The 16,914-nt window shown below is 55.4% G+C and overlaps 1 protein-coding gene across 5 annotated transcripts; it reads left to right on the forward strand.

The window, feature by feature from the left end:
• Positions 1 to 849: 849 nt before the first annotated feature.
• On the forward strand, positions 850 to 16,739 carry PLEKHG6 (pleckstrin homology and RhoGEF domain containing G6). 5 transcript variants are annotated; one of them, XM_081821093.1, is made up of 17 exons: positions 850 to 985; positions 1,328 to 1,479; positions 2,200 to 2,405; positions 3,707 to 3,862; positions 4,421 to 4,585; positions 4,941 to 5,036; positions 5,314 to 5,364; positions 5,751 to 5,900; positions 6,808 to 6,918; positions 7,073 to 7,222; positions 7,412 to 7,549; positions 7,857 to 7,976; positions 8,367 to 8,499; positions 8,617 to 8,732; positions 14,770 to 14,915; positions 15,619 to 16,311; positions 16,518 to 16,739. In XM_081821093.1, the coding sequence occupies exons 3-17, from the start codon at positions 2,268 to 2,270 to the stop codon at positions 16,525 to 16,527; spliced, it is 2,373 nt and encodes a 790-aa protein (XP_081677219.1). In that variant the 5' UTR covers positions 850 to 985; positions 1,328 to 1,479; positions 2,200 to 2,267; the 3' UTR covers positions 16,528 to 16,739. The 5 variants fall into 5 exon arrangements, with proteins under 5 accessions (XP_081677219.1, XP_081677221.1, XP_081677220.1 ...); XM_081821095.1 differs by lacking the exon at positions 4,421 to 4,585; XM_081821094.1 differs by lacking the exon at positions 1,328 to 1,479.
• Positions 16,740 to 16,914: the final 175 nt, after the last annotated feature.

Raw genomic sequence — 16,914 nt, forward strand, 5'->3', positions numbered from 1 at the left:
GATGTGTCATGAGGTGGGGATGTGAGAATGTGGTCCTTTCAGGCAATGCCCAGCGAGTGCCCTTGAACGGTGTCTATGTCAGCAGCCCCCGTGGGTGCTGGGATGGCACCCTCACTGTAGGCGAAGCCCATCTGCCAGTGAAGTGTGGGGATGCCCCCAACTGACACCCCTGTCCTCCCACCCCCGGTCTCAGGAGTGGGAGAGGCGTTGGGTCAGGTCTCAGCTTGGCACCCGGTGCCATCCCTGGAGCAAAGGCAAAGTCCAGAGAGAGCCTTCCACCCGATGGCCAGGGCAGCCATGTGAGAGATAAGGGTCACACTTTGGACTGACTCAGCCAGAGAATCCGTGTGAGGGCCCCAGGGTACTGTGGCCCCTGTGCCCTTTCCGCTGGCAGTCCCACTCCCCTTAGGCAGGGGGGAGGAGGGGAGAGCCGGCCACTCACTGCACCTGAAAGCAAGGTGGCACCAGAGATCACCGGGTCATTACCCGCACCGCCTCCTCCCGCGACGCCCAGCCTCGCATTTGTGCCTCATTCCTCTGGTACCTGGAAGGGATCTGGCCAGGAGGGGAAGGGCGCCGGGGCGGCGCGCGGTTCCCGGCCTTCCGCCCCGGCCAGGTGGCTGGTGAGTTCAGGTGCGAAGGAGGGAGGGGAAGGGGAGCCCTGCGCAGGGAGCTCTCCTCGTCGGGGGAGGGTGGCGGCTGCGTCCCGGGCACGGGACCCTCCGTCCCCAGGGCCCCACGGGCGCCCGCACAGCGAGGCCGGGTCCGGCACCCGCGGTGAGAGGGCGGTGCCAGCCCACGTCCCCGCCCCTCTCCCTCCACCTTCCCTCCCGGCCCGGTCCTGCGCTGCCCCGGGTCCCACGGGCCGCTCGGTCCCAGATCCAGCCCGGGCAGCGGGGCTGGCATTGCCGGGGGAGCCGTCGGCGACCGGGAGCCCCGCGGGCGGGGGTCGGCAGCGCGGGCGCCGGGACACCTGCGGACACAGGTGAGCGGCCGCGGGGCCGGGCGGACTGGGGCGGGGCGGGCAGGGGGGCTGGGGCCGGTGCGGGCGGCGCGGGGGCTAGAGGGGAAGGCCAGCCGGCGTCCGAGCTCGGAAAGGACCAGGGCGAGGGAAAGGGAGAAGGAGGGGAGGCAGCCCTCGGAGGGAGGATTATTGGGAGGGGCCCGGGGAGACAATGGACTTTTTCCTCTTTTCGCTCAGAAATCAGAGAAAAGTAAGGGGAGGGCTGAGCAGGGGCCTCAGGCCATCTGAGGGGGGACAAGCACCTGCTTAGGAGGCCTCTGCTCTCCAGGCCCTGCCCACTCAAAGGGTGGGTCCTCTATCCAGGTTTAAGGGGAAGGGATGGAGCCCCCGACCTGGCTCCCAGCTCCGTGGAGTGTTCCCAGAGGCTGGGGAAGACCAAACATAGCCTGCTGTCTCTCAGCCCAGCGGCCTGATAGCTGTCCTCCCTCACCTCCCTGTCTGTGAGGAGGGTCCAGGTAAGGGGCGGGCAAGCTTTCAGTAAAGGGCCAGATAGTAAATATTTTAGACTGGACGTCTATAGAGACAGTCTCTGTCACACCTAGCAAGAAAGCAGTGGTAGACAGTTGGAAAGGTGTAAATGTGGCTGTGTTCCAATAAAACTTTATTTATGGACCCTGAGATTTGAATTTTATATACTTTCCATGTGTTGTGGAATATTATTCTTCTTTTGATTTTTTTCCAACGATTTAAACACATAAAAAGCATTCTTAGCTTCGGGGCTGTACAAAAATAGTGGGCAGGTGGTACAGTCTCCAGCATGCCCCCACCCCATGCCTCCCAGCAGCTTTTCCCTAGGCTACGAGAAGGGTGTGGCTCGGTGCATGGGAAGGAAGGACACCCAGGAAGCCTGGGGACCTGCCTGTGACCCTTGCTCCCAGCTACTCCGAGGACTACAGCATCCTTTGAGGCCCGTGAGGAAGCTTGTACACCAAATGTGCATACATGTAAGGGAGGACGCATAGCTCCAAGGGGTTTTCTCCCCAGCATGCGGGGTCATACCCTACCCCCACCAAGTCACAGATAGGTTGCTGTGCTCCCGCAGTAAGTGACAAGCCCTTGGCCCTTCCTCCCCCACTCCATCACCTTTCCCTTCCCCCCTCCGCCTCTTGGTCCCCAACCTGGTGCCACCCACTGATCAAGGCTGGCCCTTCCATTCCTTTATTTTCTCTTTGCAGCCTCAGGGGACCCTTTTCTCCTGGATATTGAAGCTATGACCCTTCAGAGGTGACCCAGGAAAGAAGAGATGCAGACCTTTTCTCCTCCAGATGAGGGTCCCCTCCAAGGACTTGTGGCGTCCCTCATTGAGACTTACGGGGGCCGGCATCAGGCCTCCAACCAGGGCTCTGCTGGCAGTCTCCATTCCCGAGGAGGCCCTGGGCTGGTTAGTCCAGGCTGCCCCAAAAGTGACCTGCATGGGGCAGGAGGGAGGATAGCAAGGCTTTCAAGTCTGTCTTCCAGCTTCATGGGATGCTCTATTCCTGTCCCTCACCCCTGCCTTCTTTCCTGGGTTGCGAGGGACAGGAGGGCCATGTTGGGCTAGGCTCCCAGGACTCCACACCCATCCCAGGCAGATGGGTGAAGCCAGGCCCTCGGAGGTGGTGCTGTTAGACAGGTCTGAGGCCTGGAGCGGGGGGGTGGGGGGTGGGTGGTTAGGGAGAGAGCGGGGAGTGTGCCACCCACTGGGATGGGCACCTCCCAGACTCCAGCCTCTAGTTGGGAGGAGCCTGTGGGCTCCCTGAGACCTGCTCCCTCTGAGTCAGCACTGAAGGAAGAGCAAAAGTTCAGGGTGTCCCTACTCTTCAAGTGGGGAGGGGTGAGGGGCCTGCCTTGGCTTCCCCACAGCTCCACCCTCCTGGCCTGCCTCAAATGCTGACCAAGGAAAGGGGTGTGGAGGCCGTGCAGTCTTTCCCTCAGCCTCCAAGCTTCTCCTTCACCTTGAGGACAGTTCTGCTTCCCGTTCGGGGTATCCCCTGCTTTCCTGGAAGAGGATTTGGCCGTGGGAGACCGGGAGGACAGCTGGGGACTCTCCCAGGCCGAGGGCAGGAAGGGAGACTAGGAAGTATGTGGTGTTTAGTCAGGCCACAGGCAGATCACGGAATGTGACCAGGCCTGCCCAGGAGGAGACTTGTGGCTGTGGTGTCGGTCTCTCATGAGGAAGCACAGCCACTCCCAACTGGAAAGGACACAGGCCGCACGCCCCTGGGGAGGAAGCCGCACACGTGCGTCCCCTCATCCCCACGTGCAAGGGAAGCCGTTCCCACGCAGGGGAAGCTGGGAGGGACCCAGAATGCAGCACGCACTGTGCCTTGTGCATGCAGGCCCGCGGGACAGGGAGCACATGTGTAAGTGGGCGGATCCTGGGGGCTGTCCACGCTAGAGCCCGGGCGTGTAGGTACCTGTGCTCCTGCTCTGGAGGAGGCCCCACTTCAGCCCCAGGGCCCACTAGGGGGGCCAAGTTGGCGTGCCCCTGCCCAGCTCAGCTTGGCCTCCCTGGCAGCCGCTGCTGTGACTCAGAGCAGGAGTGACTCACCCCAAACTGGTTTTCAGGGGAGGGTGAGCAGGCCCCACTTGCAGGGGTAGGGGACACCATCTGGAGTCAAGCCCAGCCCTCACTACCTCTCTGGGACTTCTGGGAGAAGGGAGGCCCCCTGAGAGCTTACCCTGCTCTTCCTCCTCCTCCAGGATCCCAGTCGCCGACGCCTCCATGGCTACGTCCACTTTGCCAAGGGCTCTGGCCAGGTCCGAGCCGTGTCTCCCCTGAAGTTGCGAGAACCAGAGCCTGAGAAGTGGCATGGAGGCCATTTTGGGGCTGGCCCACCACACTCCCCCAAACTCAAGGTAAGGGGCCCTCCTTCTCCCATCCCCGTGCTCACAGTCCGAGTTGTAGTGTCCTCCACAGATGATCAAAGCAGAGAGCATGGCCAGGCCCTCCAAGAAGTGGGATTCGGTTCTGTGGAGAGACCCTCTCAGGGATGCATCTGCAAGCCATGCTGCCACATAAAAATGTCCGTTTTATAGGCAAATGTCAAAATGTCACCTGAGACCGCAGGTCCCCTGGTCTCCACCCACAGGTCCCTCTGAAGGGTTCTGTCTCAGGAGAGCCCTGGAAAGTATCTTTCTGGTCAGGGAGCCTAGGTCAGACTCCTTTGTCACGCACCTTTCTGCAGGCCAAGGTGTCTCTCCACCCGTGTTCCAGCAACGCCCTTTCCCCTGTCCCCCAGGCTTCCGTGTCCCCACTCACAGACAGTGCTACTTGCCACCTCCCATTCCCAGACATACATGCATGCGCACGCGCGTGCACACACACACACGTGCACACGCACACAGCCATCCCCAGGCCAGGGGTCTGCGTGCCCAGGCCATGGCCAGGACTGATCCCCTTTTCGGCTCCCCCAGGAAGTCACCAAGGCCCACCAGCTGGAGGTGAGGCTGCATACATTCAGCATGTTTGGGATGCCCCACCTGCCCCCTGAGGACCGGCGGCACTGGGAGATAGGAGAGGGCAGAGACAGCGGCCTGGTCATTGAGAAGTCCTGGAAGGAGCTGGTGCCTGGGCACAAGGTGGGCCTGGAACACAGCGTCTGGCCCTGCGGTGTCATAGACACACACATACACCTCACCTCCACCCTGGACGGGGGAAAGGCCTTGGGAAGTGGTGTCACGTGGGGAAAGCATTTGGAGACATCTTGCTCTAGGTTCAACTCCTGGTTCTGCCACTTACTAGTGACACCTTGATGGCAACAGGAAACCTCTCTGGGCCTCAGTTGCTTCATCTGTAAAATGGGGATAACACCACCTACACACTTGGGGATTAAAAGGTCATCGTCTGTGAAGTAGATCTAGTAGCATTTAAACAGGTGGCAGCTGCCATTCTTGTCATGATTCCCCAACTGAACCAGGGCTGTCCCCACTGCAGGAGATGAGCCGAGAGCTTTGCCACCAACAGGAAGCGCTTTGGGAGCTGCTGACCACCGAGCTGATCTACGTGCGGAAGCTCAGGATCATGACTGATGTGAGCTTCCCCCAGCTCTGGGCCAGGCCCCCACCTCAGCCATCCACCCATCTCCCTTGCATGGTCCCCCACTCCTCCCAGGCCAGGAAAGAAGGACCATGGAGGGGGGTGGGGGGAAAGTGGGGACAGATAACCAAGAGATCCTCCCATTGGAGACCTGCTGGGGATCTTGGGAGGCAGGTTAGCAGTGGCAAAGCCGAGGGGACACGTTGAAGGGCTAGGTTGGGGTCCCCAGAGGAGGTCAGGTGCTGACACCCTTGGCCTTCCCTGCTTCCAGCTCCTGGCCACCGGCCTGCTGAACTTGCAGCGAGTGGGACTGCTGACCGAGGTGAGTGGGTGCTCAGGAGGAGCTGGCACATCCCAAGCTCTGAGGCCGCGGAGTGGAGGTGGGCTCCCAGAGAGCCTCCCAGGCTGCTCTGCCTGAATTCCCTTGACCCCATTTTCCAGGACACCCCCTGCCCTCCTACTCCCCTTCCTGCTCTAGACCCCAAGCAGGCTGGCCTCTCCTCTTTTCCAGACTCAGCAGAGCTCAGCCCAAGTGCCGGAGGAATAGAAGGGAGAGCCCCAGCCCCTTAGATCTCTCAGCTCCCCTGCAAGTTTCATCCTGACCCCACCCTCTGCCAGCCAAGCCTGTGGGTCCTTGCCTGTCCACAGCCAGGGCTGCCTGACGGTGACCTGCCAAGGCTTATGGCTAAGTTCTGCTCCATCCTCCAGGTATCAGCTGAGACCCTGTTTGGAAATGTCCCCAGCCTGATTCGAGCCCACAAGAGCTTTTGGGAGGAGGTGCTGGGACCCACCCTGGGGGCGACTCGAGCCTCAGGCCAGCCTCTGGACCCTGTCAGCCTGCAAAATGGCTTCTTGACGGTGAGACATGGCAAAGGGCCATGGGAACGCCCAGAGAGGTCCTGTCTGCAGGGTGTGCCTCTGCCCCTTGAACTCTTCTGTGACTTGAGGGGGTCTGAGAGCACAGCCCCCACCCCAGAATATCACCTCACCTCCTGCCCTTCATTCCACAGGTATGATCTCTGTCCCAAAAGTTCTTTGGTCTTTTGGTGACTCTTTTGAAATGAAACACAGCTATCTCAGGGAAGGGTTATACCTAATCTCTTAACTATAAAATCTTACTTCTTGGCCAGAGATGCATTGCCAAACAGCTGGGAGAAGAATGGGGCCTAAGCAAGGCATCCCCCAGGTGACTGGGGGAAGGGGCATAAAAGGCTCCAGAGCACCCCGAGCATGGAGAAATGTGATAAGAGAAAGCAAGAGGCCTGGGGTCAGACTTTCTTCCACAATTTTACCCAACCAGGAAGACGTGGGCCTTGCAGAGCTGGAATGGGGTACAGAGGTGGGGGGCTCATCTCCTGGGAGCCATAGGCAGGCCCCTTCCCCAGGAACAGGGCTTCTGGGCAAGCCTCAGGTCACTAGCCCCACCACCTGTGTGAAATGGGACCTGCAGTGTCCTGAAAACATTCCAGCTGAATTATTGATGATGGGAGAGTACGTCCCCAGAGCGGCAGGGCACAGCAAGGGCTGTGCATGGGGACTCAGAGAGTGGCAGTGGGTCTGCCTCCTGGGACCTCAGTTTCTCCCTGGAATCCAGAGAGAGGGACTGGCAGTCACAGGTTGGGGAGAGCGTCATGGGGAGTAGGGATTGGCAGGAGCTGGACTAAGGGTCAGTGAGAGGCTCTCTCCCCACTGCCCCCCATGCTCTGCAGCTGGAGGCCGGATTTCATGACCTTCTTACCCCTGCCTGCCCATCTCTGTCCCTCAGTTCAGCCAGCGGTTCCAGCCCTATGTCCAGTACTGCCTACAAGTGAAGCAGACCATGGCTTACGCCCGGGAGCAGCAAGACAATAATCCTCTCTTCCATGCCTTTGTGCAGGTGGGAGAGGGGGTGCCTGGGAAGGGGGCTGGGGCAGGCCCTAGACAACCAGGTCATCCCTGATCGCCAGCTGGGTCCGAGGCCGAGTCCGTCACTGGAATGGGGCAGCAGGGGGCTGGCAGACTCCTGACCCCCTGCCCCCCTCTGCTGGCAGTGGTGTGAGAAGCACAAGCTCGCGGGGAGGCAGACGCTGGGTGACCTGCTCATCAAACCCCACCAGCGCATCACCAAGTACCCACTGCTGCTCCAGGCTGTGCTTAAGAAGAGTCCTGAGGCATGCACCCGAGAGGCCCTGAACGCCATGGTAGGTGGCCTGGCAGGGCCATGCCCTTGGGAGCCAGGGACTGATTTCCAGAAATTCTTAAGGGTCTCTTTCCTCCTATGTATGTGGCAGCGTGGCACCGGCTGGCTGCCCACGTTGTCATGGACACGGGGAGACGTACAGGGTAAGGAGCTGAGCTGTTCCTCCTTCCACACCCCGCCCGTCACCTAGATTGCCGCTGTGGAGTCATTCCTGCGACACATCAATCAACAGGTCCGCCAGGGCGAAGAGCAGGAGAGCCTGGTGGCTGCAGCCCAACGCATCGGGCCCTACGAAGTGCTGGAGCCGTCCAGTGAGGAGGTGGAGAAGGTGAGGGAGGGCAGAGGGAAGGAGGCTCCGAACAAGCAAGGTCCCCAGGGGAACAATGAAGCAGCGGCCTGGAGGGTAAGGGGCAGAGCGGCCACAGAGGGACCGTGCGCATCACTCCTTCCCCATGAGGAGGGCCTAAGGGGTGGTGTTCCAGAGACTGAGAAGGAGGTACTGGATGCTCCCTCTCCCTCCAAGAGGGCAAGGATGAGGCGGGAAGATGCCGGCGACAGAACAGAGAACCACCGTGGCTGGGAGGGGGAGGCAGCCCTGCCCGGCCCCATGATCCTCCCCACCCCGTGTCCCTCAGAACCTGCGTCCGTTCTGCACCCTGGACCTGATGTCCCCCGTGCTGGGGGTTGCTTCTGAGCACACCAGGCAGCTGCTGCTGGAGGGACCCGTGCGAGTGAAGGAGGGGCGAGAAGGAAAGGTGAGGGGCTGTGGGGAAGCTCGGAGAAAATGGGAGGTAGATTGAAGAGAAGAGAGGGATGCCGGGAGACAGAATACAAGTCGGAAAAGCTGGAAATGGGCAAAGAGGTGTGTTTATGTGTGTGTGTCTCTCTCTGTCTGTCTGTGTCTGTGTGCGTTGGGAGGAGGACATGGCGTGGTAAGCTCTGGTTGTTTGTACGCCCCTGAGTCAGCCATGGTCCCTGCCTGTGAAGCGAGAGACGGGCCCGAAAGGACACCCCTTCCAGCCCTAGCACCCACAGTTGTGCGCATGTGCACACGTGCACACACACCACACAGGAGCCTGATCCGTGTCCCACCCTCCCCTGCTCCAGCTGACCCTTGTCTCGTTCTCCTACACATGCCCTCCCAGCTGGACGTGTACCTCTTCCTCTTCTCTGACGTGCTCCTGGTGACCAAGCCCCAACGCAAGGCAGACAAAGCCAAGGTCATCCGCCCCCCACTCATGCTGGAGAAGCTTGTGTGCCAACCACTACGAGACCCTAGTACGTCTCTCCTGTGGGGGCCTTTCCCTTCTCCTTTCCTCTTGGCGAGGGGAAGGAGCAGCCAGGATGGGCATCAAATAAGGTCTAGCTCTTGAACGGACCTTCTTCTCCACGCAGACAGCTTCCTGGTGATCCATCTCACTGAATTCCACTGTGTCTCCAGTGCCCTCATCGTGCACTGTCCCAGTGCTGCAGACCGTGCCCAGTGGTTAGAGAAGACTCAGCAGGCCCAGGTGTGTGGAAGCCAGAAGTGGGGAGGGCTGGGGGGCTCCTCAGAGGTCAGAGATGGGAGCACAAGAGGGAAGGAGGGAGAGAAAGAGGCTGGGATGGATGCAGGTTGACTCTGGTTCAGCCCCTGGGGTAGATGCAAGTTGAGTCTGGTTCAGCCCCTCAGGAGGGAGACACAGCCTTGACCATCCATAAGAGCATGAAAGAAAGCCTTTGGCCAGCGACTGTGCCAGTCACTGGGAGAGCCCAAGACAGCATCCCCTAAAGGTTTTTACACCCTGAAACAATGGTCCTCTGGACTTTGTCTTCCATTCAACATCAGTGGAGCACTTGCTAGGTGGAGGCACTGGCTGGGTGCTAGGGACTCAGAAAAGAATAAAGCACCATCCCTCCCCTCAGGGAACATGCAGTGCAGCCTAGCTAGACATGTTAGTATACAAATAATAGAAACCTGTACACAGACTGGAACTATGGCCGAGAAGGGAGATTTTCATTCTGTCTGGTGGGTTGGTTGGGAAAGAGACAATGCAGAGGGATGGATGCTGAGACCCCTTCACAGGCGGCTATTGTCTGAGCACCATTTGTGGGGATATCTAGGAGTTCGTTAGGGGAACAAGGATGGGAAAGAAGGGTATTCCAAATGGAGAAGCAGAATGTGCAAATGTGGGAAACATGAAACATCATGTGTGTTGAGAGAACCACTGGCCTAGTAGTTTATATTACCAGGATATAAAGTCCAAGGTCAGGTATAGTGGCAGAGAGGCTGGGAGGTAGGTACTACCAGATCATGCCTACTACTGGATGCTATGCTAAGGAACTTGAACTTTGTCCTATAGATGACGAGGAACAAGTGAAGGTATTTAACAGGGCAGATTTATGTGATAAAAGCTAGAAGAATTCAAGAGATCCAAATAGAGCTGTATTAGTTACCAGAAACTTAATGGCTTAAAGCAACAGAAACGTATTCTCTCACATTTCTGGAAGCCAGAAGTTGAAAATCAAAGTGTCAGCAAGCCCACATTTCCTCTCCAAGACTCTAGGGGAGAATCCTTCCTTGCGTCTTCCGGCTTCTGGTGGCTTCAGGGGTTCCTCAGCTTGTGACTGTCTCACTCCAGTCTCTGCCTCTGTCTTCATGTGGCCTTCTTCTCTGTATGTCTCTGTGTCCAAATCTCCCACCCGGGTCTCTTATGCAGACACCAGTCATTAGATTTAGAGCCCACCCTAAATCCAGGATGGTCTCATCTTGAGATCCTTAACTGAAGATCTTTGCACATCTGAAAAGACCCTTTTTCCAAACAAGGTCACAATCACAGGTTCTGGGGGTGAGGACCTAGACATATCTTTCTGGGGCCACTATTCAAACCACCATAGAAGCAGAATGACCAAAGAGTAAAGATTTAAATTGGCCTTTTAAGGCTAGGGAAGACCATGAGCAGAAAAATCAAGGGAGCAGTTGGGTTGGATTATCTGGGGGACAGGGACTGTGTCTGTCTAAGTCAGGAGCAAAGGGTTTATGTGAGCAAGTGATGAGAGGCCAGGTTCTACAGGACCCCCAAAAGCTACAGAAAAGGGTGGACAGGACGAGGTTGAATTGAATGGGTTGACAAGAGAGAGCCACCATGGATTCTTGAGCAAGGGAATGCCATGGTGAAATCAGTGTGTTCGTCTTGAATTGACAGCTGGCAGGGTGATAGGTGGGCTGGAGGGGGCAGAGACTGGTGGCAGGAGATTTACTGTACTAGTTCGGGTGTGAAAAACAGAGGTTTAGTGCCATGTTCTTAGGGACATGTTGCAAAACAGGGGAAAAAAAATGTGTGGGGGTGGAGGTAGAGAAAGGAACTAAAGAAGAAGAAAGAGGTGAGCCTTTGGGAGACTGTGGTTAAGAGCCCATACTGAACGTAAGAACTGGTTCAGACACCCATTCTACCTCTTCCTAGCTGGGTGACGTTGGGTGAGTTATGTGCCCCCCACACACACACAAATAATAACAGTCCTTGCCTCATGGGGAAGAGTCAAGGAAGTCATTCTAATTAAACAGGCAGCCTACTGCCCAGCTCTAGGTAAATGCTCCCAATGCAGGTCACAGGTTAGGAAGATTTGAAAGATCGCTTTGGCAATGGAACCCCTGAGTAAAACGAAATCTTACAAAGAGAGAAAGCTGTTGGGTTAGATGTTGCTTCCTGGGAGGGGTGGGTCTGGGGTACTATTCAGTTTTAAGCGAAAGCACTTTGAAAATGATGTAGTGGGGGACAGCCAAGTGGAGATATCTTAGGGGCTTTGGGAAGGATAGAACTATAGCCCTGGGCTTCAGGTGGGGACAAAGGATGAACTACGAAAGTTGCTAAGAGAATAGATCTTAAAAGTTCTTACCACAAGAGAAAAAAAAATTTTTTTTGTAAAGTGTATGGTGATAGATGTTAACTAGACTTACCGAGGTGATTATTTTGTAACATATACCAATAGTGGATCATTACTCTGTACACCTGAAACTAATATAATGTTATATGTCAATTATACCTCAATTACCAAAAGGGCGTTTTGAACAAGGAAAGACTATTTCTAAAGAATGTAACTTCATTATTTTTACAGTTTAAATCAAATTGGTGGTTCTCATAGGGCTTGCTTTAATGAATAGATAATAATGATTTGTCATTAGCACATTAGGTCATTCGGGCTTCTGGAACTTGTGAAAATAGTTTGTCCTTTAAACAATTTTAAGCATTCTTCCTGCAATCTTTCCTATAATACCATATCATAATGTGGAGAGCTTATTTAAGAAAAGGAAAGTCAGAGCTTAGTCTCTGTTTAAATAGTGTATTTAAAACTATGAATTAGGAGAGTAAAAAATAAATATGAGGATTTTGCCATTTAAAAAAAAAAAGAATAAATGAAAGACAGAACCTCAAGATCTTGTGCCTTTCAGCTCTACTGGACTGCCACTTCCTTGAATACCTAAACAAGCCACAGGGCTCCCCAGGGCAGCAGGCGGGGGACCCTTACTGGAGCCCCTTTCCTTCACCACCCCACTGTCAGAACTTTTTCTTCTTCCTTTGGTTCCCAGTCCCAAGATGACACCCCCCTCCCACCTCCCTTTAGGACCCCCAGGGGACCACTACAAACTGTTAGGATTTTATTCCAACTAATTCACCTTCAGAAGTCTCACTCCTGGTTAACAGGGGAAGGGAAGTCACTTCTGATACATAACCAAGCAGTGCACCAGCTCCCTGGCCTCGCTTAGCAAAACAAAGAACAAAGAAACTGAAATTAGTTTGTCCTGCTATTGTCTCACACCGAATTCTTAAAGAAAACTGCTCTCAGTTGCCACCAGTCTTTGTAAACTGATGGGAGCAATAGAATATCTGTTGGTCCCCTTGATAGAGCAACCACCCGGGGATGAGACTGTTGCTTTCTCCCCCTCACAGAAATGTAGGTGTAGATTTATTCCCCACAGGTCTAGCCTGGGTAGCTTAAACTTTCAGGGGAAAAAATGAGCTTCTCCAAGGAAGACAGACTAAACCTGGGAAATGCCCATGCTTAGGGACTGGGAAGAGGAAAAAGGAACCAGTGATGGGAACAAAAAAAGCTGTCAGAGACAGAGGTCCAAAAATGACCGGAGGGGAGACTGAAGCAGGCAGCTGAGGGAATAGCCGGAGCCCAGCTCTCACCTGTTATCTGTGTTCTTACAGGAGTTATGTCATCTTTCCAACCCCAGTCACCATCTGGGGAATTGCAGTGATAGTGGGCACTACCATGCAGGAGAGATGGGACAATTATTGTTGCTGCTTGGCACAAGGCCCAGGACTTAATGGGCGCTCCATAAATGTTTGTTATTGTCACCATTAAAAGACAGCGGTGGTCAGTGGCGCCAGGGCAGGGCTATGTATAGCTGACTGGGGAAAGGCCTCACAGCTGCTGTTCAGAGTCCGTGGGCACCTTGAGAGATCCGTGTTATTCCACTTGGGGAACTTTGGGAGGAGCAGATGAATCGAGGAGCAACCCCAGAGGCAGCAGCGGGAAGAAGAGGCGTTTCCTGTCAAGGCTGTGTTCTCCACCAGAGCAAAGGACAAGAATCCTGCTGGGGGAGCCCTCCCTTCCTCTTCTTGGCTTTGTGGAGGGGTCACATTTTGGCTCAGGCACCAATTTCCTCTTCCCTTCCCAACTTGTCTCTCCTCTTACCCAAGCTGAGAAGATCCTCCCAGTGTTGCTGGAGAGGCTTTGGGGTGTCTTGGAGGACCTCAAATAGCCCCATTCCCTGGTGCCTGAAGTCCCCTCCCTCCCTGCCTTTTCCTACGGTTGGGCCAGGGGCACGTTTAGTGGACATACTTGTACTACCCCAACCCCTCCCTTCCAGTTCTTTCCTTCCACACACCATTCCTATCCTGGACTTCCCAAACACTCAATTGAACTTGGGTCATGTGGGGCCAAGGGCATGGCATCTCAGCCCGACAAGCAGGCTGCTCCAGCTCCACCCTGGCCCCAAGAATGACTCCGCCCACCGTCCTTATTTCTTGTTCCATCCCACATTGGAGAGGAGGGAGGAGGTCATAGGACCTGGCCCTGGTGTGCCAGTTTCCTACCCCCAGGCAACATCATCCCTTGCTCTGGCCAACTAACTAGTCTTATGAGACTGCTAAGAATCTTTGCACTGCTTTGTCCCTCATGAGACTGAGGGACTGGAGACCCAGAGAAAGGAAACTTGCAGTATAAACCTGATGCCATTTTCCTATCCCTGTTCATCCATTTTTCCAACATGTCTCTTATCCTGACCCAGCTACTGGCTGTGTTTCTGGAGAGGCTTTGGGAAGGTCCAAGTGTCCAGGAGTTGCTGGTTCATACACCTCAAGCTGGGGAGATAGTCAAAATATTTAACAATCAGTACGGCATGGTCATCATCCACTCAGAGTGGAGCATCTTGGGGGTGGGGGGTGTCCTAGAGGTCCCCTGCTGTGCCATGTTATCCCTCTAGCTGCTGGACCTTGAGGGATGGGGTAGCCCTAGGGAAGGGAGGCAGGAGGCTCAGATAGCAGCCCTTTGCTTACCAGTTATGCAAGCACTCCAATATTTTAACAATGACACGGCCATACTAGCGAGTACTGATATCAGAGCTGCCCACAGCTGCCACCAGCACCTCCCTTTTGCCCAGCCTCTGCCTTCAACCTCTCTGCAGGTTCTGCTGCCTTCCCTCCCCCTCCCCAGGCAAATGTTGTCCTTTAGCAACTCTTTACCCTTTAAGGCTGCCCTTCAAAAACAGGGCAGTTGCTGAACCAGGACTCAAAGAGAAGGCCCAGTCCCAGTTCTGCTGCTCTTCCCATGGGACCTTGAGCAAAAGCCTTTGTCTCTCTAGGTCTTGTTTCCTCATCTGTAAAATGGGCTAATATCCATGCTGTCCACCCTGCAGGGTGATGGTATGTATCATATGACCACATGCATGTGGAGGTGCCCTATAAGCCACTTCTCAGATGTCACTACTTGATTATCAGGGTACCTCTGTGAAAATGTTGAGGGAAGAAGACAGAAAATATAGTGTACCCTCTCTCTATTCCTCTTGCAATGGTCTTGCTTTCACCTCTGAAGGACAGCAGAGGAGAAAGCCTGACCCTGTCCACCCTGGTGGCAGGAGCAACTTGAGGCCCAGCACCCTTCAGAACATTTACATTGCCATCACCATCTATCAGGGAGGGCTTCCTGAAGGAGGGGACAGACTGGATAGAGGGCTTGCAAAGGGGGCTTGAGAAGCAGGAAGACCTGTGCAAGCAGGAAAAGGGGCCTTCTGTTCACCCCACCCACCCCCAGGGCCAGCTCGAGAGTTCAGATCCTGGCTCCATCCCATCGTCCTTTGCTTCATGACCTTGGCAGTTACGTAGCCTGAGTTTTTCCGTAGCAAAGTAGGAATAACAAATAATATCTGCCTCATAGACTTCATAATATATTCAGAATCTGTGAGGATTAAATGAAATAATGTCTGTAGAGCACTTAGCACCAGTCTGGCATACAGTAAGTCTCAATAAGTGAGAGCTCTTAATGAAAGTATGCCCATCCCAGGTCACCCTGCAAAAGCTGAAGGCAGAGGAGTATGTCCAGCAGAAGAGGGAGCTCCTGGCTCTCTATCGGGACCAGGACCAGGAGTCCCCAGGCACCAGGCCCTCCTCGCCTTCCCCGGAGGGCTCTCAGAGCAGCGCAGAAAGGAGGTAAGACCCACAGGGACCACAAGTCTCTCAAAGTAGGGGAGCTGCGGGAAGGGAGAGAGAGAGAAGAGGAACCCACAAGGCAGAGAAATGTCAACACAGTTTTGGGGGGCATTGGGAATAGATCGAGGAACCCAGGTATGGGTTGGAGTAGAACAGGTTTGGCACCAGCCCTGCAAACGGCCACATGGGACAGCCTAGGGGGTTAGCCAGCCTCCGGTTGCCCGGATGAAGGAAACAGACGCAAGCAATGAAAGCTCCCTGAGAGGAGCAGGCTCCCCAGGCCCAGGGATGGAGAGGGAAAACCAGTATGGATTTGCAGAATGTTCCAGCTGCAGGGATCCATTGAGTCCAAATCCCTGGAGAGGGCAAAAGGTTCATTCACAGTAACACAGCTGTTCAGCGGCATGGTTAAGGAGAAAACAGATCCATCACTGGGGGATAACCTCAGGGGAGCTCAGGAACCCTTCAGCAAATACCTGAGCACCTGCTTGATACAAGGTCCTGGCCCAAGTGCTGTGGCTAAAATGCCTTAGAGGAGCTTACTACAGTCTAGCCAGCAAGATGAGAAAATAATCATATGGTGTAAAGGCGATACCGAAGTAAGTTTGGAGGAGGGGCCATTTCTGGATGGGATGAGACTTCCTGGACTTGAACTTGACCCTTCAGCACGGGACTGACCATTTACTATTACTATTACTTGTAGGACTCCTGAGTTCTCGACCATCATCCCACACCTGGTGGTGACAGAAGACACAGATGAAGACTCTCCGTTGGTACCAGATGATACCTCAGACTCTGGCTACAGCACCCTGATCCCAGGCTCCCCCAAGGGGCCCCACTATGTGAGCCATCTGCGCCCACAGGCCCTTCGACGTGACCCTCGTCTCACCTTCTCCACCCTGGACCTCCGAGATGTTCCTCTGCGCCCTCAGCCTCCTAACCCCCAAGCTCCCCAACGCCGAAGCACCCCTGAACTGCCAAGGGAAGTTATCCAAAGAGGAAGCAGCCTTCCCAGGGGAGATCAACCAACCTGGTCTGAGGAAGAAGATGGGACCTCAGTGGGAGGGAATGTGGTAGCGGAAACCTTGCATCGGGCCCGACTTCGGGGACAGCTCCCCCCATCCCCGACCCACACAGACTCTGCTGGGGAAAGCCCCTGGGAGTCCTCAGGGGATGAGGAAGAGGGGTCCCTCTTCCTGGGACCTGGCTGCACCCTCTCCCCCCACCCCCTCCGGGCTGAGGATATGCTCAGAGAGATCCGGGAAGAACTGGCCAGCCAAAGGATCGAGGGCATCCCTGAGCCTGGGAACGGCAAGCCTCGGAAGCTGACCCGGGGCCAACTGCAGAGGATGCGTGGGCCCTACATCATACAGCTGGACACCCCCCTGTCCACATCGTAAGTGCTGAAGGGAAGGTGGCCTGGGAGGGAGCAAAGAAGGCCCATATGGAGTGGGAGGGGGTGCCAGAGTAGGATGTGGGTGGGGCGGAGTCAGTATAGAAGGAGGGCACTACCAGAGCAGGGGCCGTGGCAAGGAAGGGCACTTAGCCTCGCTCTTCACCCCACATCTGACTTGACCTAACACCCAGCTCCTTTCTTTTCAGAGAAGTGTGAGGGACACTCAGGACCTTTGGCATTTCTCCTAGAGGAAATCTCTCCCCGAGAGTGCCGGTCACCACCCCACCCCTGGACTCTACCTCAAAGACCACACTTTCCACTAAGAAGCCACTCCGCCTCTCCTGCTCAGAGGGCTTTGGGATCAAGTGCTGTACATTTTTGTACCATAGACATACCAGAGCCCCACATAAAGTCGTGCATAAAAATGACTGCCTGGCTAGATGAGGGTGGGAAGAAAGAACCTGATGGGGAGGGGCGTGCTCACAGGCTACTCCTTTGTCAACCGGCATCATGGTGGTGGGACGTCTGGCCCAAGCTCAGGGCTTTTCCCATCCCACCCCATCAGGAGCGGGTCTCTGCCCCGGCCTCCCACACCCACCACTC

The sequence above is a fragment of the Leptonychotes weddellii genome, chromosome 5 (assembly GCF_054177405.1).
Source record: "Leptonychotes weddellii isolate Sample4059 chromosome 5, ASM5417740v2, whole genome shotgun sequence".
Lineage (NCBI taxonomy): Eukaryota > Metazoa > Chordata > Mammalia > Carnivora > Phocidae > Leptonychotes > Leptonychotes weddellii.

What these genes read in the sequence shown, in the direction of transcription:
- PLEKHG6 (XM_081821093.1), top strand. Translation starts at nt 2,268, where the DNA reads ATGCAGACCTTTTCTCCTCCAGATGAGGGTCCCCTCCAAGGACTTGTG. An exon ending in CCCGAGGAGGCCCTGGGCTG is followed by an intron (nt 2,406 to 3,706) that starts GTTAGTCCAGGC and finishes CTCCTCCTCCAG; the next exon opens with GATCCCAGTCGCCGACGCCT. An exon ending in AGCTCAGGATCATGACTGAT is followed by an intron (nt 5,037 to 5,313) that starts GTGAGCTTCCCC and finishes CCCTGCTTCCAG; the next exon opens with CTCCTGGCCACCGGCCTGCT.